At 40.7% G+C, this 27,083-nt stretch overlaps 1 protein-coding gene across 5 annotated transcripts in view; it reads right to left on the bottom strand.

Moving 5' to 3' along the window:
• Positions 1–27,083, bottom strand: part of GRM1 (glutamate metabotropic receptor 1) — a 187,322-nt gene that overhangs the window by 15,762 nt on the left and 144,477 nt on the right. For 3 of the 5 annotated variants that reach the window (XM_077175522.1, XM_077175520.1, XM_077175521.1), the window contains exons 6-8: positions 26,748–26,916; positions 24,739–24,865; positions 18,402–19,332 (exon numbers count right to left, since the gene is read on the bottom strand). In XM_077175522.1, the coding sequence (XP_077031637.1) occupies positions 18,402–19,332; positions 24,739–24,865; positions 26,748–26,916 (1,227 nt within the window). Of the gene's footprint in view, positions 1–1,531; positions 1,613–18,401; positions 19,333–24,738; positions 24,866–26,747; positions 26,917–27,083 lie in introns of all 5 variants that reach the window. The other 2 variants (XM_077175523.1, XM_077175525.1) reach the window with 1 other exon arrangement.

The raw sequence follows: 27,083 nt of genomic DNA, 5'->3' as shown, positions 1-27,083 counted from the left end.
GAAAAGCCAAAATAGCAAGCTTCATGCTCAGCAGATCTGAAAAACTCCCCTGCTTCTTGAAGGTGTTCTTATCTGGGCATTTGCAGACCCATTGACAGGTTGTAGTCCCACCAGAGGTGTTTCTCAGAAGCGGATAAGGATATTTTTTCAAAACTGAAAAAAAATATCCAAGCAAAGTGGTCATGCAAAAAGCAAGAGGTTCAGCTTTCCCTATGCTCAGGAGTTTCACAGCTTGTGTTCATGCTTTTTTGAATAGAATCTGTTGTTGCAATTGCTTTTACATCCTAATGGTATGCCTGCGTTGGACTCCCATTTGAATTTCCAGACAGACAATTGGTGATCTGTACCCTGAGAATCTGCAGCACTTGTTCCAGTTCAGAAAAAAAGAGGCATATTGTTCTGACTACAAGATAGAAACAAATAGTTTGTGCTGCTCCCTACACTGCCTATGTACAGTTCACTTTTCAGGGTGCCAAATCTGGTTGCTGCACAAGCCCCATAAAAGCCATCACAACTGCTCCAAATGTATGATGCATTTGTGGATTTCTTCTGATCTGCAAATCAGAGAGGCAGGTTGGATTGAATTAACATCGTTGCTACATGCCCACAGATTGCATAGACTCTCAGAGACATACACATACTCAGAGCAGTGCAACGGCATCTCTGGTCGCAGCTGGGAACACTGCCCAAAATGCTGTGTCAGTGGATCACAAGCATCCTTCCACCGAGTCACTGCACAATCTTCCCTGGGGCAGGGAGCAAGACTGTTACACATCTGCTGCTTATCAGATGGAAAAGAGCATAGATCTGGGAGAAATGAGGTGAAGTCTTTCTGTTTTTGCAACAGCTTGCTTGTTTTCTGCACTGTGTTTGTGTTTGCTCAGAGAGGGCAGTATTTGCACTTCTTGCTTCTGAAGAGCAGAACTTCGCTATTGTTTGCTGAATGCACAATCTGAACATCTTTCAGAAATTACAACAGAAAAAAGATTCACTGCTGTTATTTTGAGATGCTGTTTGTTTCTATACAAAATCCTGCTGGTTTTATTTACATGTGCCTTTTTGTGATTTCCCTGTTTTCTGCAAATCCCACCAAAATAAATGTTTTCTGTGCTCCCTCAGCTGGGTCTGCAGCCTCAGTTTGCTAACAAGCATGGGTTAGCAAGAGCTGTGCACAGCAGAGGTGTCTTGCCATGTAAAGCACACAGGATAATGTCATCTCTATGCAAAACTACAAAAAGGAGAAAAATGTTGGCTGAATGGAAAAAAGAAGATAAAATTAGTACAAGAAAGAGGACATATTTGCAAAGTTGTAGGCATTTAGAAATAAATGTAAAAGGTTCAAAAAAATTATTTAATGTCCTCTTCATCACATCTGGACAATGTTTAAAGTATTGTGTGAAACAAGGGGACATAAGCAAATTTCCCATATTTAATGGCATGCACCACATTTGTCCCATCATTAGACATGATAAACCAATGAGAAAAAGAAAGCAAGGGGTAAAACCACTCTTTGTCATGCAGCTTCTCTTACACATTCACTGCAGGGATTTTTCAAAGCTGCACATGTGCCGACGGACACTGGCTGGTGGGCGAGAATTCTGGCTGCCTCTTCCTGAAGATTGAAAAGAAAAACACACCCAGTGAGTGGCTATACACATGTGCACACATGGTGGCTATACCACTCAATAGGTGCCTGTCCCTGACCTATGTCTCTGGGATTTCCCATCTTTCATCCTCTTGTCACCTCAACTTCCACACAGCTATCTCCTTGGCTCCAGCACAATACTGGTTAAAACAGATTTCCATGATGTTCATTCTGCTTCCTGTGCTGAGCCTTGATGCACTTTACATACCAGATGGCAAGGGCTGCTGTGCATCTAGCTGTCAGAGGAACTTCTCCCCTGGTATTCTCAACTTAGGATGAAATGATGAAAAAAGGAGCATCTGCCCCTCACATCTTATTTACAAAAGAATTACCAGATGTTTTTGTTGGTGGAGTTTTTAATATATACTCAGCTGCTGCTTTTTCCTCTGTCTCTCTTCCCCTAATATGTTTTTCTAAATGTTTCTTTTACTTTGGAATTCTGGCTGAATAGTCACTAGCTTTCATTATATGTGATTTCACTGCTGTGCTTCTTTTTTTTTTAAAGGAAGCATTGGGTTTATTGAGGTAGACACAAAATGAATAGTCTCCTAAGCACTCTATCTGCAATGGTAATTCAATACAGAATTGCAGATTGCAGTTTGGGCTGTTAATATAGGATGATTTCTATTTAATTTTTTTTTCTTCCTTGCCCTGTCAAGCAGATGCAAATTCTCATTTGTCTTCCCCAGTATCAATAAAAATAATATACACACAAGCACGTGCTTTGACAAAAATCTCAGGTATTTTTGCAACTGAAATGTATCACTGAATTTCTGAAAAAAAACCAAAAAAACAAACCCAAAAATCATTGTATTGCAAATAAAATGCAAATAGAAATTCAGCATTTCTCCCCATCAAACAGTCATAGTGCATGCTTGCCAGACCAGACTTCTGTGTACCTCCAAATGACAGATTCATGGATGGTGTGTGCATGTAATACGTACTCAGCACATGAGCCCAACAAGCCATTCCTCTCACCATGTAGGAAAGCACAGGAGCACAGCATGATGTACACAGAACACATGCATACCCATTTGGGAGCAGTAGATGCCTTGAGATGACTTCTGAACTATTATGAATAAAACACAAATAAGACATTCTGCTGAGCAATTTTGCCAACCTGATTACTTTGAAGCCTCTAGAAAAATTTAATTCCTTACCAGGTTGTAATGGAATCACTGAGATTTGGAAATTTAAATGTGATCATGACTAGGAACATATCTAGCATGCTCTCTCCTCCACCCTATTAAAGTCGCAGGGATTATTAGGCTTCTGATTGGACAGAATATTCAGCATTTCTACAGTCTTCCAGTTTTCTTAATCAATTGAGAGAATAAGAGCTTTCTACTTCCTGTGCTTTTTGTTCAGTCACAGGAGCTGATTTTACAAAACAAGTAGTGACACACAGTTGATTATCTGAGAGAAAAACCCAGAGCTAAGTGTGCTTCACACACGTTTTGCTATGCACTCAATGGAGGGCACACAGCCACAGACAGCCCTGCTAGGACCATGGAAAAGGTTTTGTTTCAGAACATGGCTTGGAACTTGGATCCCTCTGAGTCAACAGGCTTTGGCAGCCATCATTCCTCAGCTGCTGCCATTTGCTGTCACTTATGGGTTACTTAGCTGCACCCCCTTTGTGCTTCTTCTTACTCATCTATATCCCTGTAGTGAGCTCAGAGCAGTTTGCTCTCCAAGCTTTGGGCATTTGTTGGTCTTTTTATGAAATCCTCCTAAACTGAAAGGAAGAAAGAAGCCTGCTTCTTCAAGCAGTTCAAAATGCCTCAAAATATGTTCAAAATACAGCAAACTTCTCTCTTACTGGGATTTCAGTTGAGCTGCTCAGCTAAAATCAGACACAGATATTGCATCTAATAGAGTTTGCAACCCCCAGATGCCTGGCCAGGTTTGCATTCTGGAAATTGGTTTGCATTGTTGTTGTTAAAATACTGCCAAGCTCCATCAAAGCAGTGGTCTGACTTTTGATCAAGGTCAAGGGTGATCCCCACACGGTGATGCACAGCATATACCTAGCAGAAATCACCTAAATCTCAGGGTTCATGCTTCAGTAGAATTTGAATTTACAGTGAAATTTATATTTATAAAGTGGGAAATGTAGTACATGTGTTGATAATATTTCAGTGAATTATTTTCCAATTATCAAATCAATGTCAAGTGTGTAAATATTAATAAACACTTTTGATGCATTGAATAAGAAATATCCTTGTAGGCCTTCTTTTATCTTCCTAGTAGTGTGTGCTAATATTACAGAGCTGTGATTCAGAATTAATGCCCACATCTATATACCTTTATTTTTTTTTCTTTTATTTTTAATGATGGCAATGTATCCCTGCTTCTTTCTCCTAGCCTTGCAGGCAGTAACAGCACTTATACATTTCTCTGGTTATAAAACACTAGATACTCTACCCATCTTTACTATATGAGGATTAATGAGTCATTTTGGGGGCAATCTTCTCAAGGGTAATTCCTGCTGAGTAGTTATCTGTATCCTGAGCCCAGAGGCAGGATGGATCTTCTGTGCATTTGAACAAGGAGCTGGCATACCATCATGAAAGTGTCTGAGTTGCTTTATAAGGAACCCCTGGGTGCAATAAAAGGGAGTCTGGCAGAGGAAGCAGGGTGGCAGTGCAGAGGGTCCCTGAAAGAAGTGGCTTAATTGCTTTACTTTATGTTCTTTGAAGCAGAAAAATGCTTCTGGCTAGTCATTCAGAACAGGGTAGGTAACAAGCCTGTTGAAATCTGCAGTGAGGAATATAAAGCATCAGAGGGAAGAGTCAGTCTTGCCACCATTTTTCCTCTTAAGTGTAAATGAATCATCCCACGAGGCAAACAGCTGTGTCAGGTCTATAGGAAGTGTAAATTCCTATCTGCAATGTTTTATATCTGTGCAGCTGTGAAACTAGAAACATTCATCTTCTGCTCTGGAATTATCCCCTCTGTTCAATCAGACTCTCGAAACAGAATGAATCTATCTGGTGCCCAAGAAAACTGAGATGCAGTACACTGTGCTACTTATCATTTGAAGTTGTGGTCAGAGATCCCCCTCCCTTGGTGTACTTCAAGCTGTAAAAAATCTTTCTCATTCCCCATGTGAAAAAAGTACAGAATAGCATATCACCAGAATTTGCACAATCTCATTTGAAACAACTGACCATCAACAACATCAGGAAAAAAAAGTAAAGTGGGGAGGATATTCAAGGGAAGTTGAGTGATAGCCCTGAATAAACTCGTTTTTAAGAACTTATATATAACCCCTAGCTTTAGTACAGGAAAGGAGAAACCTTGTACCATAAACTCTTGGCACACTGCCTCACATTCAAGAGTGGTTCCTGCTCCAACACTCAGACTGGCTGCCCTCTGCACTCCCAAGAAATATCTCAGCAACACCAGAAACTTTCTGGCCTGCATTTCACCTCCTCAGTGCTCCAGCAGTCTGCAAGGTGACTGGGAAGGTAAGCAAACCTCACGTGATGAACCAGACCACTGAAATGTTCAACTAAACTCTCATCCCAGAGCCTCATGCCTCTCCAGTTCTAGCATCTTCCTAGGAAGAAGCATGTTCCTCTTCAGATGTTTGTGTATGTGAAAGGTCAGGTTTTATGTACAGTTGTCATGGCTGGATTAAAAGATATCTACAAAAAAAGAAGCAAGGTCAGGTCCTTTTCCTGTAGGATGAGAAGCTGAATTTTCAATGCCTTTCGTATGACCTAGGACCTGATAAAAGATTTCTAAGCCAATAGAAGTTGGGAGGATGGAGAGATTCTTGGTACAATTTAGTTTTTTAAACACAAGGCCTGAGTTCCAGTCTAAGTGATGTCTGGAAATAATTGCTCTGGGTTTAAAATTAATTATGCTAATCAATGGCACAGCGACAAGTTTTGGAGAGAAATGAAGAGCTGTGGAGCAAAGAGCAGTACAAGTCTATAGGGTTATTCACCCTCACCCAGCAGAGTGAGGTATATGGGTAATTATCAACCACAGAGGACTGAGAAGCAGGAGGGATTTCATGGCACATGCTCTCTGTTGAGGTGTGAACATCTGCTGAAAAGGACAGAAGGGTCAAGATCACCAAGGAGAACATAATCTCAGAAGGATGCTCAGAAAGACCTGGCACTGAGCTGGATAGTGAAGATGGAGCATAGGCTGTGTGTACTTCAGGTCACCCCAGGGCAGCAGGAGCCAGCTGTGTGCTGGGGGCATGCTCTGGCCCTCCCCAGTTGCTCCCTTCTGCTGCTCCACCTTCTCCTCTGTGTCAGCACAACCCTTGGTGCAATTATTCAATCATCTGGCAGGGAATGACAGGGACAACTAATCTAGGTCACAATCACGCCAGAAAAAGAAAGGAGAAAAAAAACCTCTCTTATTTCCCAAATTGATTTCACAGCATGGCTGTCCAGATTCTTGTCCCTGTGTTGGCAAAGTGATGGCATAGGATAAAGGAAGGCTTTGAGTATCAGTTCTGGCTTAGGGCAGCTTAAAGCATTTGTGGATTTACAGGCTATGATAGCCCAAAGTAGCTGCATGAAAATCTCTTGGTTGTCTGGGATGGTGGCAGGAGAGATTTTTGAGATAACTTATATAACACTAAGGATTAAGAAATGTATACAGCCTTATGTTTCAGAGCATATGGGAAAGCAAAGGAGGAAGGACTGCTCCCTGGCTGGGGAGCACAGAGATGCCTGGGGCCACACTTTGTGCTCCACCAGAGCCTGTAGCGCCCAGGCACAGGAGCTGTGACTGCCCACCCACGCAGTCCCTGCTGAGCCCACAAAGGAAGCTGCCAGCTGGGCACGGGAGCCCGCGGCTCAGCGGGGCTGGTGCCACCCACACCCTCATCAGCTCGCCGGGCACTGTCTGCACGGGGCTGTGCTGCCCTGGCTGCACTTTCAGGTGTAGCTCCCTGCCAGTCTCTGTCAGCCTGCCCGAGGTAGATAATCCCTCTGTAGGGGTTTCCACAGACTGTGGGATTTGCTTTCTTTGGTTTGATTGGTTTTTTCCTGGGTGTGCTGGCTATCTGGTTAGTCAACTTGTCTGGGGGGCTTTGAGATGCAAAAAATATGAGAAATGTGAAATACGACCCAATTTCCAGACAATCCTTTCTCTGGGAAGGCACGGCTTGCAAGCCAGCCAAAACAGGCTGAATGGAACCATCTGAAAATTTGGGTTGTGCCAGGAAAATAAATGGCCAGAAGATAACATTAAAAAAAAAATCCATTCAAGTAGAGGGGAAGACTAACAAGAACTCTAAGTAAGTGCGTGAAGATCCTGGCTTTAATGCACCAAGGATGAGGAAAGATGAACAGTGTTGGGTCAAGAGAAGGAGGATCTACTAACTAGAAGGTGGCTTGTAGGTAGTTATTTAAACTGAACCTGGGATTCTCTGGGGCTGATCAGACTGAAATTGCAAACACCAGCAAACAATTTACTAGCAAGGAGTTGCTATAATCAGATCAAGGGGCACTTGTTTTGATAGAGTTTATGATCAGCTTTGACATCTCTGGCTGTGGTGCTGCAGCACAGCTGTGCTAAACTAATAATTTGCTGCTGAAGGGGACAACTCTCACCCTTGTTCCCCAAACCATGGGCATCAGGCACAGTTTCCCTGGTGCTGACATTAGTGTCTATCTGACCTTGAAATCTGGCTCGAGGAATCCAGCAGACAGTAATTCATTTTCTTTTCTTTTTTCCTCTTTGTAAGGATAGTTTTATAGGGTGGAAGAAAGCCACATCCTGCACACCACAAAAGAAGAACCAGAGAGAGCAGAGAAGGGGAAGCAGCTTAAGAAGAGATAAACTGAAGCAGTAAGCTAGAAATGGTAAATTATCTATAATGAACTAACAAGAAACCTGGTTTTAGTTGTCAAGTGGGCTTGAAAGTGACAAATTGTGTGATTGCTTTCAGCCTGCACAATTGTTTGCTGTTTACAGTGATAATGACTTTTAACCTGTGCTTCTCAGGTGTGGGAGGCTGAATGCCAGAGCACATATATGCTCTGAAGAATTAGTTGACTTGTTATTTCAAAATTAAATAGTCTCTTAACAACTTTAGTGTGGAGGCAGATGTTATATTGATACAATATATTTTCAACCCACACTGAAGGTGGTTTCTTAGAGTCCTTTTGCACAGGAGAGAACCTAGCTTCTCATGCTGGCCATGTTTATTACTGACTCTTTGACAGTCTATTTCTTCTGTATGGTGGAGTCTGTTCTACAGCTATATCTTGGTCTGAAAACCCTAAAAGAGATCTGACAATGAAAGACAATAACATTCAGAGTCCTTGAAGCACAGAGGTAAGAACACACAGAAGAGAGGGCAATGTGCTCAGATCTCTGCTCTGGGTGTGAATAGTTTTCAGTGTGTTTGGGACAGAGGGAAAACAGAAGACAAGTAAAAAAAAGCATCACTCCATACTAGCTAAAACAAAAACAAAAACAAAGCAAAAAAGAAGTCAAGCAGAAAGCCAATAAAGAGATTTTTAAATTTGTCACTCTTCCCTTTACGAACTCTTAAAACCCCAAGAAAAAAAATATAAGAAAGCAAGTTGCCCATTACACATGTCTGAGGGATAGATATTTAGCAAAGACTACATCCAGATTTTGGACTGAGTAGTGCACCAGAAGTTAGTCTTTGCTTTGCCTTATCCATAATATCTATACAGAGGTATTTGTAAATGAACATGTCTGAATGTGCAGATTTTATTTCTAAGAGGATGTAGAACCATACTCACCCTACATTCCCTTAACAGAGACAGACTACCTTCTCTCTCTGGGGATAGGATTCATTTGTGAATTACAGAGTCTGGATAAAAATCAGATGCTTTTTTGGCATGTGATCATAATATCTGCAGTTTTTCTTGTGGTGTTTTGCTTTATGAGGCATCCCTGAACAAAGGGGTGAGCACATCACAAGAAGGGATAAACTCAGTGGACAAGCCAGAATGCAAAATGCCTTTCACATCAGTGAAAGAGAAGACATGCAATTTTTTTCCCCTTCTTGGGCTCCTATGTGCCTCTTATGTGCCCCTAAGCAAGGAAAAGGATTAAATAAATAAGCAGTAGTTCTGCATTTTCCATTAGTAACTTTGCACTGAATTGCTGGGATGAATCAAAAGTATTTTTCAGATGTCTTAACTTGAGGAAAAAACACTCCAGTATTAACTGTATATAGATGTGTATAATACTTCTGCTGTTTTACAGTCTTGTTCTTATTTATAAAGAATATCAGGGATCCACATGATACCCTTCAGTACCCAAATTTTTTCACCCCTAAACTAGTTCAATGATGTATGAAATCACAAGGTGGCTCAGAGACCCCTGCAGAATAAATGCTTGCAGAACAGCCTGCATGTTTATTCTAGCAAGTATTTTTACATGAATTATCACATGTTTGTGCAATGTCACAGCTCTCTCTTAGTTTCTGCTGAGGTGAGGTGAGCACCAGTGGCATGGGCTGAAACATCACACTTTGAGAATAGAAAGGAGGTAAATTGCATTCTTCTCTTAAAAATTGTTAAATTGACCTCTAGAAGACTTGTATGTTCTTCATTCCATTTCCATTTTACATTTCAGAGCAACACACACACAACATGGGTATGGAGATTGGTTTTTTCAAGAAGGGTATGCTTATGAGAGTTGGAATCTGATTTCTATATGAAATATAAAGAACTATCCAGGGGTTTAGGTGCTTAACTGGATGTAACCTTCAACACCTATTTATGTATCTGACACTCTTTAAAGGTGAAGTTTTCTTCCTTATTTCTCTCACAGAGACAATTGTAACCAAAACAACATGTGAGTGTGTAACAACAACATGTAACACTTGCTTATCCCTACATGGGAACACAATTGTTTGTATCACTCACTAATGAGCTGATGCACTTTTGCAGCATCTTAACTGGATATGAATAATGTATACAAGTACCAAAATACAAGGAAATGTAATAAGTGATCCAGTCAAGCAAGAAATTAAATTACGAGTGGTGTCCTTATTCCTGTAGTTTATGCCAAGATAGATACTAGCTTTCCCCAGGATTTCTGTAGTGCTACCTTTGCTTCCCCTCAGTCAGAAAGCAGAGATTGTGGTAGATAACTGCAAAGCTCCCCTCTGATGTGACTCTGTATCTTTCTGTCATTGTGCTTAAGTATTAAGATTCATTAAACAAAGCTGCCTGGTGCTACTGCAGTGCCCCCAAGCAGAAAAACATTTTGTGATTCAGCATCTTGAGAGCTGTAAAACAAGAGGAGGAGTAGTAAAGTGAAGTTCTCCAGCAGTCCTTTGGCAAGAACCAGGATAGATTTGGAGACTGTGCCTTAGATATATGTCCTGTCAAAATCTCCTGGGAGAACAAAGTTGTGCCCATCCCTGAGAAGACTGTGGTAAAACTGCCATAGACTGGGAACTTCTGAGAAAAGGAGGAAACTGCATAGTACCTTACACAACAGCCCTCTCATTTAAAGTACCCTGGACATAAAATGTGACTGGTGATAAAGAAGCAGAAGTCTGGATGGGAGCTCAGGGTGTAGGCAATGTATCCTGTAAATTTATTCAGTATATGGGTTTTGTCTTAGGGGGGTTTATCCCCACTCTTCTTTCTGGGAAGTCACTGCAGAACTTCATAGCTTTTTCCAAGTTATTTCTCCCAAATGTAGTCTCAGACAGCTTCTGTTTGGCTGTGCAAGCAAGCCCAGAGGACTGAAATTAAATTGCCAGGCCTTTTGGTTTTGCAAACATCCCAATCATAGCATGTCTTTTTGTCCACTTCTTCTCCTCATTTTGTTTTAGGAATGGCATGTAATCAGCTATGCATGAGCTGGGACTCTCTTCAGCTGGTATAATTTGCAAGGAAACCTTTTACAGTGCTTTATGCAGCTATGCCCCTTATTTCTCATTAGAAGGATTAAAAAACCCACTATCACCAGACTGGTTATTTTGCACTGGTTATTTTGTAGATAGACACATTGTCTATCTACACCCAGATAGACAATTTGGTGTATAATTTGATATATACATATGCCATGCCTGGTTTTTAAATAAGTATGGGTTTTAGTAGTTATTTAAATGAGAAACTCTTTTATCCCTTATTCTGTATTTTATTTTTGGTCTGTGGGCCAGAACTAGAATATATGTGTATCATAATCCAATGCGAATTCAAGGCTATGGAAGACAATATTAGATATAATTAATAGATCAAATTTAACAGAGAAACCCTGCAGCAGGGCTGGAAAAGATTGTTATTGGAATCTTAAGTTTCACACTCCCCCGTTATTTTTTCTTTCTTCCCAGTTCTTTAACGTTGGTCGTAAGAGTCTCTTTGGAACCATGTAACTGTCCTCTGGGAGTTTTAAATCAATCTGGGAGTTTCACTTAAATCAATATACTGACAAGGACAGAACAGCTTGACTGGGTTTGTTGTATTTTCTTACATGAAATTCACATCACATTCACAAGAGAACTGGGTAAGAGCTGTTACATGTCACAGTGCTATGTGCCTGCAAAATCTTTCATGGTTTAAGACCAGTAAAGAGCCCAGCATAGCCAGCAAACATACCAGCTGCTGAGAGAGAGATGTTTGGCATTAAAACCTACAGCTATCCTTTGTGAGCATGCAAGAGGCTTTCCCAAAAAGGCACTGCAACCTCAGAAAAGGGTGGAGGACTACACTAAATATAGAAGCTGGGTAAATATCAGGGAGGGCTGAAATAGGAAGATGAATCAGGCCAGGACAGGGTGCCCCCTGCCTTCCCTGTGACAGCTGGGTCACCAGGAGCCCTTCTAGAGCTGCCACATCTGCAACAACCTGTGAAGGAAGCAGACTCCTCCTGAGTGTGATGCAAAGGTGAACCAAATGTTCAGTGGTTTTGGAGCCCTATGCCCTGGTTGGGAGCTGGGAGCCTCAAAGCCATGGACCAGGACAGCACCTTGTGCCCCATGGTGCCTTTGCCCCAAAAACAGGGTGTGGCTGTCAGCATTTTATCGGAGGTTAATGGAGAGATCAGATATACAGCAACAAATTGTTTAAATAAATGACCTTCTCTGTCCTGTACAATTTTGCCAATTTATTTTTTCTTTTCAATCTCTGTGTAAACTTCCCACTGGCAGAAGCTCACATCTTTTCTGCTGTTCCAAAATTCTCTTTCATAATATGCCATTTCCCTCTGGGGTAAGCTTCAGTAGGATGGCTGTGCAGGCAAAGCAGGCTTAAGGGTCTTCTTGAAAATCCCTTGGAATATGGTGTTTTCCAAGGCCTGTAATGGTAAAAATTAGGGTCTGTCTTATTGTGTCTGCAATACTAGTGCAGGACACAAGAAGTTTACCCGCTGCATCAGGTTTCTAAATTGCAAAGCAAGGTAGTCTACCATCTCCTATCAGATTCAGCAATTGTCTCTATACTGGTTTGGCACTGTTGTAGGAAGGTAAAACTACACGAGATGCTAATTTGTGTAAGAAGCATTTAAAGATAATTCTTGTGTGCTTCAGGCTAGATGACACGCTTCAGGACCAAAAAAAAATACTTCTCACATTGGGCCTGTCCTGAAGCACAGGATTTAATATATCACTTTTACAAGAGAAGGTACAATGGCAACCAGTTTTTATTAATCCTGCTTGCACTTTCCACTAAACCTACTCCGAAGTTTGGATACATTTTAGCCAGACTGAGTGAAAAATTACCTCTGTGGCTGTTGCCAGGTTAAAATAGATTGGTTTGTTTCCATTTCACCTACTTTAGCCTGTAGAGATCAGGACAAAAGGCATTGTTTTACTTACATTGCAAGTGCTTTCATGTATTCTGTTCACACTTTTCTCTCTCCCTCCTTGCCTCTGTAACCCCTGCTTAAAGACAGAATATTGACTGTGCAGAATAATAGCATAATAGTGAGAAGATGGAGTACTCCTGAACACTATTTCTGTGACAGGGCTGTTAGGTTGGATTAAGTGACAGGCTGTAAAATATCTACATTTGAGCAACTGCAGCAGAGCATGCTGAACATTTACTCTCTGTGTCTGGAAGCTACAAGCCTTGCCATGCTTCGTTGTGCACTTTCCTCCTCCCACACCATAAAAACCAGTGAAACAAAATCTTCTGGACATACTTGTGCTAAGATTCCCCTCACCACGTGTCTGTGGGAAGCTTTGAAAATGAAGGAGGTGAAGAGCCCAAAAGCCTTTATGGACTGTCAATGGCCAAGGGAAATGAGCCCAGAAAAGCACAGCTTGTAAGTACAGTTTGCTCAAGATGAAATGGCAACTCATCAAGTCAATGTAAAGAGAAACATCAACTTCATAATACCTGGAGATAATTTTATAACTGGCAAGACAAAAAAGTAGGTGGTTCCCTAAGCCATGTTAAGGAAGAGACATGTTACTAGACGTCAGTGAGACCATGATTCTCAGTTAAAAAACTCTGTAGGAAGCCAGCACACAGGAAGAAAGGATAAAGGGAGGCAGGAAGAAGTTACTAGGGGATGTTGGGTTGTCTGCAAATTTTTTTTGGAATAAAATAAATACATTTGAGATTTCTGTGGCCCAGGTGACTGGATGCCTGTGACAGCAGTCTAGAAGCATGGACTGCTGAAATGTGTGAAAAAGATAAATTACATGTTTAGAAGTACTTTAAATCAGCTATTCATTCCTAAAGGCAGACAGCTGGATGAAAAATAATTAAATGTAAATATACTAAAATTACAAGGTGTTGCAGTGTGATGTAATACCCTGTTTCAGCTATCCCAGTTCCTCCCTCAGGTGTGCCAACAACCTCTCCCTTCCCCTCTCCCTTGCCCCCTTGCTAAGTGCTGTCTGTCAATCTTAATGTTCCAGCAAGGGGCATCGTTTGATTGGCAAAGTTCTAAAGATGTCTCTTTGAGCATCTGGCAACATTGGGCTATCCAGGTGTCACTTGTCCCCTGAGACTTCCCCCCTCCCACCTGGTTGGTGGCATACCTACCCCTTCCCTCCCCCTCTCCCCGGGCTTAAAAGACATGGCGACCACATGGTTTGTGGTTCTGTTGGAGATGTTGCTGGATTCAGAGGTCTGTGTGCTACGAATAAAGCTCTGGATCAAAACCCTCCAGCAGGACCCATCTCCTTTTCCTTCACTTCACCTAAAGCCTTTCCACCAGAGGTAAACCTGAGTTCCTGCTTGCCTGGACTTGTTCCAAGTGCCAGCTGAAACATCCAGCCAGCCAAAGGTGTCTCTGAGGTGAGACCACCACAGCTGCCACCTCTGGTCAAGCAGCAAGGGCCAGACGAGCCCAGGCACCTTCCATCTGCCAATATTGGGATCTAACTCCAATAATATGGGAAAAGCAGATAGCCTATGCATTAATGGGGAGTCCTGGCTATTCAGTAAGTCTTGCTAGTTGGCTTCCTTTTAACTCAGATTTTGCTACATAATGCATGTCAACAATAAAATGCTTACTAACTCTGATTCAAAATGCACTAAAATTGTGTTCAGACCTGGGGTCTCAACCATAAATTTTAAAATAATTTAGATATGAAGACTGAGGAAGCAGATAAGTATCACTGCCAGACCTGGAACTTATTATCCAAAGACAAAAAATGAGCTTTCTCTCTGTGGCAACCCCCTACAGCACTCCTGGAGAAGCCACTTCCTGAACCCTCAGCAGAATCAGCATCTGAAGTGTCACTGTTTTGTTTTTTTCTTCATCTAGTACAGAAGGGAGCATTCAGGCACTGTAGAAGTGTCTTTCTTTTCAAGCTCATTGACCTCCTCATAGACCAAAATAACTTTTGAGACCAAGAAGAAGGATAAAAATCACAGCAAGATCCATACACAAATGTTTCCCTCTCACATCTGGAAAAAATAAAAAATAGATGCAAAAGGCTCTCCTAACAAATGCTGCTATGCCATCATCCTATAACAGCCAGGATCTTGTAATACCTTCAAGCAGCAAACGAACAATAAATGTCCCCACAAAGCTTCAATACAAGCAGCAGATATCCCTCTCTCTTCATCTCTCCTGATGGAGCTGCTCCATTTTTTTATACATATTTAAGTATTCATTTGACAAGAGGGAAAGAATGACAGTTGCTTGGTACTGAGGACACTCACAAGGGATCCCTCAGACCCAGATTCAAGCTCTCTCACAGAATTATACCAAGTATTTCCCAGGGGTCTGCACCACAATATTTTTATCTCTGTTCCAAAGTACTGCTGGACAAGAACACACAGAAAAGAGACTTGCCCTGGACAGTGCACAATCCAGTTATAAATCATCTACCTGGGAAATGAAGGAGATACTCTTAGCCTAAGTGAGCACTTTAACTATTGGGGTAAGATTCCCTCATAATTTCCCAATGTCTTCCTCTCTCCTTGGGAAAAAATGTCCCCCCGGCCCAGGGTAAATACTTATCAGCAAAGCCCAATTCTATGAAGTGTTTTGAAGGGCCAGAATTTTCTGGTAGAAAACATATATTCCACTGGAAAATTCCCAACCAGCTCTATGGAAAACAGTGCTGGTTGTAATTGCTCCTGGTTTAACTCAACCAAAGTAAGAGCAAGATCAAACCCCCAAGACTGCACGTAACATCTTGAGAGTGCAACAGATCAGTAAAGGCAGTGTGCTCTGTTATTTATGTGAACACCAGTGTTACTAAGAAATTTATTTTCACTGAAACTCTGTTGGCAATGCAGCTGGGAGAGATATTTTTCAAGATGACTTTTCTGACCACTACGTCAGCACCAGAGGCAGCTGAAGGGTTTGAATTGATTAATTGATCCTGTGTTAGGAGACTTCCCTGGGGTCTGTCTTAATTCTTTTGCTCTACTTTAGGAAGGAGAAAGTAAGAATGTCTCATCTTGCTCTAGTCTCCAAGCTATACTAGTTAAACTAACAGCACAACATTGCATGAAAATGCTTTATGAAGGCTTATATAAGTTTTATCTGTCCTTGTAAATGTAAAACAGTTTCCATTTTTAAAACTAATTAAATTTAACCCTGTATCTCCACACCAATTTAATTTAGATAGATGCCACTTTTCTGTTTAGGAATTGGAATTCAATAGATTAAGCAGAGAAGAGATTTGATACAGACAGGAAAAGAGATGAAAACTGAAAAGCAGAAAAAGAAAAACAAACTAGGAAGAGGAAGAAGGCATAACAAGAAGATAGATTAATACATCTAGAAGAGAAATCTTCTGAGTGCAGAACTGCTGGCCACTTATAGACAGAAAAATGTGGCCACAGTGAGACACTACTGAAGATTCTAGAAACAGAGCAACATACTTACAGAATTACTGAAAACATCACAAATAAATCCCAGATTTTGGTGTTTGACAAACAAACCAAACATAAAAGAAACCCACCCAAACCAAACAAAATCAAAACCATCAACAAACAAACCAAACCAAAACCAAACCACAAACAAAACCATTGAAAATCAGTCTGAGATCATTCCTGTGGGCATTGAGCATGTACCAGCAGCTTTAAGTCCTGTTTCAGGAAGGACCTGATTACACATTTGAGTTATCTAAGTGCTCCCAAGGCTGCAGCAAATTCTACTTTTTCCTTCTTGATTCCCACAGCGACTCACTTTTTTATTTGTGTTGTCACAGTGTCCTCAGAAACTTTGCAATGGACTCAGCAAGGAGCTAAAAAACCCATCCAAAGCCCTGAAATTACTTCTTGTTTTGCCTTGTGACTTTATTTCCAAAGCTTCATGTTTATCTATTAAACTTCTTTCAGTTCTGCATGCCCATGAACAGAGCTGTCCTTTTCCATCAGCAATCCCAGGGTGCCTCTGCACCTGAGCTGGTTTAGGTGAACAACATGCAGTAACTGCACAAGAGCTTTAGGACAGAGGTGGGAATTTGGCTGTATAAAAGACACAGATGCTTAACCTGAGGGAAAAAAAGGCATATTAGCTAGGTATTGAGCTTTTAGTTTAGAAAAGCAACTTAAAACTCTGTAGACCTTTTTTTGCTTCATAACACTCATGCAGGCTTAACATAGAGGTCAAGAAAATCTTACTAAAATGATGTAACAAATAGCTAAAAAACTCAGGTAAGCCCTGTTGAGTTTTAAAGGTGACAATGATGAGGAAGAAGCTTAACTTTTGAACAAGATATAATATTCTCTCATAATAAGATCCGTGTTCTAAGTATATCACATTTGGATCTTTTAAATTACTTTTTTTTTTTTTAAATAAAGGTAGAAGAAGAATAAGCAGAACAGAGAATTAGTTATTAAGTCTGTCACGACCTAAAATATTCAAAAGTCCTCTTTTTTTGACAGGCATAACTTAAAGAAACCAACACTGTTAGCCAAAAACCACACTGCAGGGACACCACACTAGTTTCTTACAGATGTCTGAGTCCCTAGATAACTATAACTAAATAACTACCATAGAGTCAGAGGAAGGTGGATCAGGCTCCATCTTTCTATTTGCATGGAATTCATGCTCTTGGGCTACAGAGAGTTTTGGCCACCTCCCTGTAGGTGGTGGCTGTTAGGGCTGCTCCCTGCTCTCTCTCTGGCTAGCTCAGGAGTCAGCAGCCTTGCCTTGATGTGGCCTCTGTGGCACACTGAGCTGTGTATTTGGGTCACTTTTGTCTCCATTCCCTTCCCTTCTGACCCCCTGTCTAGCAAAAAAAAAAAAAATAAAAAAAAATGTACTGAAGTAGCATAAAGACAGAATTGATCACAGCATGGGTTTTCTACAGCATTACCTCTATCACCAGGACAGATCAAAATAGTTCTTATGAAAACTGAATCAAAACCAACCTGAGTGACTCAGAAAACTACAGATCCCAAAAAACTGGAAATTAACTGAATTTTCGTTCTATTGGGAAGCTCAGAAATGTAGGTTTCACTGGTGCTTTTTAATTTTTATTTTTTTTTAATTGAGACAAAAAACATCTAAGCTCATATGTACCCCTATAGTGCTTCTTTAAAGATTAAAAAACAGTAAGATAATAAAGAATGCAAATTTTCAGACGGGTCCTCACAGGGAGATGCTGTTTGAAGTAACAGTTCTACCTCCTGCTCTGCTGCATCTGGGTTGCTTTTAATTATTAGCAAGGAAAATAACGAGTTCCACAGATGTGAATGCAAGTTCATTTTCACCATCAGTTGACTTCTGCAACTTTCACACCAACGCTGAGTTTGAGAACATGGAGAGATTTACACAAATGATGAGTAAGAGTATTGCTCATAATACTGAGTATTAAATAGAGCACAGGGATAGTATGGAGGATGGTTTTGAATCACAGTCATGAGGACTGTCACAATACACTACCTTAAAAACTTATGTTCAGTCCTCAGCTTTCACACACATTCCAGTGGCCTTAGGCAAGTACATGTGATTTATAAACATTTAGACAGAGATTTCTTTTCTAAAAGGCTACAGTAGCACTTCAGTTTGAACATAGTGCAGAGAGACTGCACATCAGGGCGTGAGATCCCTGTACACAGGCACATGTGACAGGGAGATGCAAGAAGCTGCTATGGAGCTTGGTCACTCTGCCACTGCCTGACCTGCCCCAGCAGTACAGGGAGCTGAGCACAGGGCTCCTTCAGAGTAGGAGAGAAGATAATGAGCCACATACCAATATCCATCTGAGGCTTAGAAATAAAGGGTCATTTCCACCTTCTCTGCTACACATGAAATGAAAAACTATTACATACCTTACTATTCAGCAGACTACAGTCAACCAAGAGAGGATGGCAAAGAGAGGGACATATATAGATAGATGTGTACCTGCAGTCAATCTACTTACTTTGGATTTCCAGCCCCTGGCTTCTTTCTCCGGAATATGTTGAGGAAAGTGTTGGACTTGCAAGGTGCCTTGCCATCCCCGACATGCATACGCACCACATCTGAGGTGGTGAAGGCACTGCGGACATTCCTCTCGGGCTTGGCTATAATGATATACATCTTGGGAGTGAACATGCACCCCAGAGCCACTGTCACGCTCAGGCTCACTGCGAAACAGGTGGTGATGATCTTGTAGTTGCTCCCAAAATAGATGGGCACAAAGGCCAGCCAGATGATACAAGTGGTGTACATGGTGAATGCAATGTACTTGGCCTCGTTGAAATTGGCAGGCACGTTGCGAGTCTTGAAGGCGTAGTACGTGCAGCTCATGATGAGGAGTCCATTGTAGCCCACAGGAGCCACGACGCCCAGGTTGCTGGTGTTGCAGATAAGGTAAACTTCCTTAATGCTGGGGTAGGAGAGGATGGGCATGGGGGGCTCCAGGATGATCAGCGTGATCACCAGTGTCAGCTGCACACTGATCAGGATGGAAGCGATGACCACCTGGGCCCAGGCGCTCATGAAGCGGGGCTTGCGGGTGCAGATCTTCTTCTTGCTGCCCGCCAGGATGCGCGCGATGCGGTTGGTTTTGGTCACCAGGGCGGAATAGCACATGGCGGAGGAGAGGCCCACCAGGAGGCGCTGGAGGTAGCAGGAGGTCGTGGTGGGTTTAGCTATAAGGGTGAAAGGGCAGACGTAACCCAGAAAGATGCCAGCCAGGATTATATAGCAGAGCTCGCGGCTGGAGGACTTGACAACAGGGGTGTCTCTGTAGAGCACAAAGATAAGGGTGACAAACATGGTGACCAGGATCCCCAGGCAGGAAAAGACCACAGCCACAATAGACTCTATATTGCTCCACTGGAGATACTTTACAGGGATGGGTTCGCAGCCTGCAGTGTACAGAAGAGAAACAGAGTGTTAGAAAGGCAGCTCCTGGAAGAACCCTTTTTTGCTGGATCTCAGTATAATCCAAGCGTTAGCATATGTCTATGTGATGTGGATTATTAAAACTGTTTTACAAAGGAGTGAACTGCATGAGGGAAAATTTTGGATTAATATGTTCAAAAAACAGCCATCCATTTAAGGTGTCCCAAACATTTTCTCACGATGCTGCAACAGGAAATTAGATTTGGAAATATCTACTTTTAGAGGTACCTGATTACAAGCACAGAAGACCAAAGGTACAGCTGAGAACAGAACACAGACAAAGTCACCATCATCTCTTCATTTCAGCAGGGAAAGCATTGTTGCAAACAGGTAGTTTTTTTTTACCTTCTCAGATTAATTTATTCAATCATTACCACAATCATTATAGTTTGATCTACTCCATTTTTTTGAGAGTGATTTTATAAATGCCATAAATTAATCAGAGGTCTGTGGATGGAAAAGTGGTAATAAAGCCAAAATTTTAACGGAACTATATCATAGATACTACACCTTAGCACACTTCTGCTTTTTTTCTCTTCACAGTATCTCATTCTTATTTTGTCATTGTTTTCCCTCTAAATAATATAATTTAATTCTCTTGGAAGAGTCAAACCCACAGAATATGCATGCCTTTAGATAAAAACTGGAAAGACTCTCCTTTCTAACTAGTACAGATGTGCAAATATATGTATCTGTTAAGACAGTACTTAACTGCTCTCTCCCACACTCAAGTTAAAGGAATCTCTGGATATCTTCCTCACTGTGCTGAAGTTATACCAGCAATAAACACTACAGAGAAAATAAAATCCTTGTGTAACAAGATGTTATGGTTGAGAGGCTGTTATGGACATCTTTCATTACGGCATTTTCTAATTTCTGTTCTTGACTTAGTAGTTCTAAAATGCTTTAAACGTGTTCCTTTATCCCAAGGGAAGTATCCACAGCCTCTTCTACTTCTTGTTTCTGTCCTCCTCCAGTTTCCCTTTGACACAACTCAACTTTTCTGCCTTTCCCCCAACTCTCAAGTATCTTTCCTCCCAGTCCCTCACCATCCTGTCTCTGTTCACCTAACAGTTCAGGTTTTTTAGCCACCTCTCCACCCAGATATCTTCATTACAAACTGCTGCTGCTCCAGCTTTTCTGGTCCTGGACTGGCTGCTCACAAACTCTGCCTGAGTTCTTGGACATGGCCAAAAAGAGCAGGGAATAGATGGTAATGTCAGCAAGCTTGTGAGAGAAGCATATTTTCCTCTAATTTTTGCTACTAGATCTTAACAGGGGCCCTGATGTTGTGATGGGCAAAAGTTGTGCTCAGTCCCTTCCTCCTCAGTGTGGAGTGTATTTGGAGAAACCATCTATGAAAAAAAAGTTTCTGAGTCCCACAGTTTTGCCTAATTTATATGCATTTTCCATATGGTGACAAAAAGTACCACTAGATATTTCTACTCTAATGTAGATACCTGTATTGTAATGTAAAGTCCTTCCTTCCAAATAATTGAGAAGTAAGATAAGGTATGGATGAGGGTTGAACAGTTTTACTGTAACCTCATTTTGAGAAACAGGAGAGAATTTTTTTTTTGTTTAAATTAAAAAAAAAAAATTAGCCCAAGGCAAAGTCCTGACATGGAAAATTTCTGCTTGAACTTTTAATGTCTGCCAATGTCATGTGAACTGAAAGAAGGTTTTGTAATTCTGTCCACTGTCTTCAAGCTGACTTAACTACAGGTGCTGTTCTCACATACGCCCGTAACATGAAAAACATTAGAAATTATAGCAATGGCTACCAGAGGTCTTATTTTATAAAGAAAATATTATAAAACAAAGAGAAAATTTTATAAAGAAAATTAATTTGCTCAATATGGTCTGTTCAAGACTCAGGAAATCCGTACTTCTAACCAATACTCTTGTGGTGAAATAGGAAGGAAAACCTCTTTATTAGAAGTGTGAACCTTTGGCCATTGGCTTTGGCAGGCCTGACTGGAAGCTGGCTCCTCTATGATTTAATAAAAGACTAAGGATCAGAAGCTCCTGCTTATTGATTAGTACATGTGAACTCTTCTCATACAAGAATCTGGTCAGTCATTGTTGGAAGGGTTAAGTTTTAATATGGACTTTAAACTTAACAACATCAAGACATACTCGCATTACTCCATTTTAAACTATATTTTCAGGGGCTTAACCCAGATCCAACATGGTAGTTAAGCCTATCATTTACTCTAAGCTTATCCCATGTAAGATTTGCTTAGAAATGTTTCATTAAACCAGTGTAATTCCTGTGTACCAGCAAGCCCAAGAACCACATATTGTACAAACTGCAAAAAGTTCCCTAGGCTGCTTATTACCAGCTAACAGTTGTTGGTTGTCAGCACCTGTGAAGGTGGGTCATTTCCCAGCTAGGAGAAAGTGGGCTCTGGATGCCCACTGAGACTGGGGGAGGACACTCAGGAAATTGTGCATGCATTTACAAAACAAAACAAAACAGCCCCCTCAACAATTAAACCAAACCACAAAAAAATCAGAGCAAAAGCTTCACAGTTAAAATTTTCTGGTAAAAGCTATCTGGTAGTTTTCATGTACTATTTTCCCTGCATTTTAACTGTGAATAATTTCCAAGATCAGAAGGCTAATAATTTTTTTTTTATTACTATATTCATAGCACAAGGACGATAAGAGATACTATGATCTTTTGTGAGGTCATTAACCCATCCCAGGGAACTGTTGGCTCCAAAAACTTATGATTCTTTTCATAAGACTATAAAACTTCATTTCCTATCTTGTTTTATTGCTTATTTAAGATTTATGTAAACTGAGTTTACTAGTTTGACATTCATCCATCTTATATTCTGGTACTATAAAAGATTTCTCTTGGCACAAGGTCTAAGGTACTGGCTTTAGTGACTATTTCTCAGGTCAGGTTTTCATCATCTATGGTGAGAAATCCTTTGTGTCCACTGAGTCCATTTCACTGCATTCATATTTAAGGGAAGCAATCTAAAAAAGTTGTGTACATTCAAAAATAAAATTAAAATGTCATGAAATGATTGCTGAGCCACAGAGACTGATTTCAAATGGAGAAAATGAGCACCTTGAAAAGCATGTCTTACAAAATAGGTTAGTATGTGCATCACATTTCTTAAAAGGATTAAGGATTTTAGAGCCTCCATCTGGGATGGAAAATGAGTCTAAAACCACATACATGTTTAGCATTTAAGATTTAAGGCAAAGGGAAAAACAATCTGCACTGTGATATGTTACTGCCTGTGTCTAGATGCTATGGTGACTGTCAGGGTATGAATACAACACATAAAATCAAGCTATAAAAACACATTTGATGGGAGTCCTGGCAAGAAAAGAGAATTCCAGATTAAATCATACCAATGGTGACTCCCACAAGGTTCAAGAGACAGAGTTTATCTAGATAAATCCCCTTCTTCTAAAGATTAGGATAGCATCAGCTTCCTTTCACAGCTTTGTACTTTGTAGTATAGTTCAAGTAAATCAATTTTAGGGGTTAAAAAAGAAGGTTTTTTTCTTCAATTAGACAGACTGAAGAAGCTGTGCAGGAGCAGACTGCCATTTCAGTGTTCTCTAGGAAATAAGTCGATGGCTATGCTGTCATTTGGCTGAGGTTACTGTGATTTCAGAACAGCAGCAGTCCAGTCTCCTTGCTGAGAAGAAACACAAATCAGCAGGTCATCTACTGATTTCATTAAAAGTTAATAGATTGCAACATGCCCTGGAGACTTTTTCCAGCACTGATTCTTTCCGCAGCTCTTTTCAGCAGTGCCTGTCATTTTGACATGACCCCTTTTGAGCAACTCTGAGCAGCTGGTAGCTCTGAACCATATTCTTTCAAGTGCATATTGATCTCTCACCAGGTTTTTGTTCTGGCTTCTTTTTAATCAATAAATCCCTTTTTCTTCCCTGAAGAGTTGGTACAAGCAATTCTGTGAACCTCCAAGACCAGCAAAACCTGATTGTGTATGGATATGTCCTAGGAGCAGGAATTAAATATGGGCTTTTCAAATAGTCAGGCCATGTATGAAAGGTTCTGTGGATTTTTTTGTGTCTATTAATACCAGATGTGTTTCTGTGATTTGGGCCCTTACAGAATATATTTTTCATTAACTCCTCTCCTTACAACCCACTGACCTGAAACCTGAAGAGTCTGAGAAGATTTCTGTATCCTGACAAATCTGTTTGTTTAGCTGCATACCAGAGCACGGGCAGAGCAGGGTGGTGGGAGTGGGAGTTATGGAAAATAGACATTTACACACACACATCTGGGACACAACCATAACTTATTTTCCATGGAAAACCAAGTCAGACAATGGGTCACATTTACTGATCTCTTGTGATTAATACTGTATTTTTACCTGGAGAAGTAGATAGTTTCCCTCTCAAAATACATGCTCTGAGAGCTCATTTGGCTTCAATTACTAGCTTGAAGTATCTTATAGAAGAAAATAACTGAAGTTTGAGGATTTTGTCTATGTGCTAAAAGTTGCAGCAATATCTGTCAGCCAGTCATGGTAAAGGACAAAGACGTGTTAAGTTGCACATTTGATCTTTGGCTAGGTGTTTAGATTGTTTCTGTGACTAGAAATAATGTCCTGCTGAATGCTGACATCCAAGATTTGCAGAGGTGACATGGGGCAGAGGTGACTCTAATCTTTCATAGTGATACAAAGCAAATGTTAAGGTCAGGGTGATGCTTCTCAATGTGTTGTAGCTTTTTTTGGGGGTAGTGGCTGCTGCAAAGCCCAGAGCAGAAGTGGAGGTTGACCTTGATAGGTAAAAAATAAACAGAAGGGTGCCAAAGCATGCAACTCATTTAAGGCATATACACAAGGGCAACTTAACTTATTCCAGACAGCTTTTCTCAGGATTTTGTTAAAAGTCCTCTTGCTGGTGGGTCCAGTGAGAACGATCTTTATACCAAACAAGAGTCCAGTAATCAGTTACTGAAGGTCCTGAAATCCCAGATAAAGTGCTACTAATTGCATGGTAAAATGGTCAGAAAAGAGTATCAAGTCAATATGACAAGAATGCACTGAACTCTTGCAACAGTCACTGCTAAATTGCAGCAAATGCTGCTGAGGTCACTAGAGTCTTAACAGCTTTATAAATACTTGTGCCGAATGAAGGAAAGGAACAGACTATAACATTTCTTTTTGGCAGAAATTTTGCTGTCTTTATTGTCTCTGCTGTTGCACTAAGCTGAAAGACAGTCACCCTAAACTGCAGTGGAACATGTGTCCAAATATGTACCTTTAATATCTCTGCGTGCTGCCACCTTACTGTCCAGCACACAGCACTCTCCTCTTGTCCTGCAGGAAAAGAATGTGTTTGGAGGGACACATGCCTACCTGTCAGGTCAGCATTTGGCCACCAGCCGAGCTCACAGGCTTTACAGGTGAATTCATCCTGAACAAATTCATTCTCCTTGCAAGCAGTGCAAATCCAGCAGCAGCTCACTTCTCCTTTCCTGATCACCTGCAATACAAAATACATCCTCGGTTCTGATCCTCTATCAGAAAACAAAGAGGCACACACCATCACCCCCCAGCAAACACATAACACAATACAGTGTTTAAAACAAGACAGGATTCCTGGGTATGGCACATTTCAAACAGCTAGAAAACACCAATCACGTTTTTGTATTGATCCCTGTATTAAAATCTGTGATAAGGATTTCAAGGATAACCTCTAGGGCCAATTTTATTTTGTTTTGAGGAGAGCTGTTCTGAGTTAAAAGTACAAAACCATTTTCCCTCTCTACAGAGGCATGGTGAATGTCATATTTTCAATCAAACTTGAGGCTTAATCTGTGAGATGGCAGAGGTCAGGACAAGCAGCTCAGCCCATGCTTAATATCTATTGCATAGTAAAAAGCAGTAAACAAATTAAAAGGTTAGAATCAGGAGTAATTAATGCATATAAATACATGTCTATACATGTACACACAAGCACATTCACATAAACATACATTCCAATTGATTTGGAAGTCTCCTTGGGGTTCATTACACAAGCGAAAATAGAAATTAAAATAAGAACAAATTAAAAAACATCCTGCTAAAAGGATCTATTGGGTTTTAGCAGAAAAAAAAATAAAAAGCAAGCAGTGACCAACCTCATGCTTCACAGCAGCTCTTTTAGGGACAAATGTCCCTGAAAACTTTCTTTCTTTGCTGTGAGGGCTGCTAAATGTCATGATCCAATGCTGAAAAGATTATTTCTTTGTCTTGATTCCTAGTTTCATTACCCTGAGGCTGAAAGAAAGATTAAGGATATCTCTGGCTCCTAGGGCTCTGACAAAATTCTGTCCTTGTTTGCCAGGAAGGAGGAATCCAGTCTTTTCTTCCAGGTCTTCCTATCCATCTATATGCAGAGATGAGTACAGTAATGAAATGCAAAATTTTGTTTTATTGAATACTAGCTTTCTGGGCTTTTTTTGTTTGTTTAACATTTCCTCATGCAGTCTGTGGAGAGAGTCCAATAGGCTTCAAGAAGAGCTGAAGCTGGCATTTTTTATGCATAGTGTTTACATATACACACATACACAAACTGCACAACCTCAAAAACAGAAAAAAGATGTTTTGGAGGGTGGTAAATACCAATAATGTTTCTCCTCCAAGATGTTGGAGATTGTCACTGTGCCTTTGCCAAATCATCAGTTGCTTATTCTTTAGAGTAGCAATATAGAAATAAAAAGCAGCAAATGTGCTTATTAAATGAAAATAGAAAGGGAAGTCTACTCTAAGGAGATTTTGCTGAATGGCTTCATGCCATTTTAAACTTAATGCATCCATACCATTCTGAGAGTGGTGAAACATGTCTTTATATCATCCAGACATGACTGGTAACAAATTATTTGTAGCCTGATGCAAGTGCTACTGTTTGGTGAAAACAGAGTTATTTCATTTGTGTTTCCATACATCCTGTTGTGAACATGAGATATAAATAGGCATGGGGCTTGTTGGAATTTTTTTTTCAACTTTTCCTTGCAGGTGTAACTGCTGGAACAAAATACTGGACTCCCGTGGGTCACAATATTTTCAAGATCAGCCCCCAGGTGAATCACAGCCACTGAATGTTGTAGGCAATGACTAAGTGAAAATCTTTCTCACATAAGGTGAAACTCAAATTCTGTCACACTAGAAGATTCTGCATCTGTACAACGGGTAATTTTAGAAAACATGGGCCTGTATATGCTGTTGTTAAAGAAAGATATTAGTCTAGGATTCTATCATTTTGGCATTCCTGAAGGAAAGGAAGTCCTACCCATTGGCTGGAAAGGAGCTTGCTTGGGTTTAGGAAAAAAACACTGACTGGATATTCCTATTTCTACAGCAGAAAGTAAGTGTCTGAGGCACACCTTGATCTGGCCCTTCAGGCAAGGCTCGCTGCACACTGACCGGACCATTCCGCTCTTATTCATCTGAATCCTGTAGTCATCAATGTTGAGCACGCCCTCGTGCCAGGTCCCAACGAGGACATAGTCGTAGCGGTTGGGCTCTATGTACTGCAGGTTCATGATGTCATATCTGCAAGGAAAAAACAATGAGTCACCGTTCTGCAACATAAAGGACATAAATTTACCTTGCTCTTCTTCTTCTGCCTCTAAATATTCAAGTTATCCCCTAATTCCAGGGACTTCTGTTTCACAAAAACCCAAAATCCTTTAGGACTTGCAGCAGAATCACAGGAAGTG

Source organism: Agelaius phoeniceus, chromosome 3 (genome assembly GCF_051311805.1).
Source record: "Agelaius phoeniceus isolate bAgePho1 chromosome 3, bAgePho1.hap1, whole genome shotgun sequence".
NCBI lineage: Eukaryota > Metazoa > Chordata > Aves > Passeriformes > Icteridae > Agelaius > Agelaius phoeniceus.
This window is presented reverse-complemented; position numbering and strand designations above follow the sequence as displayed.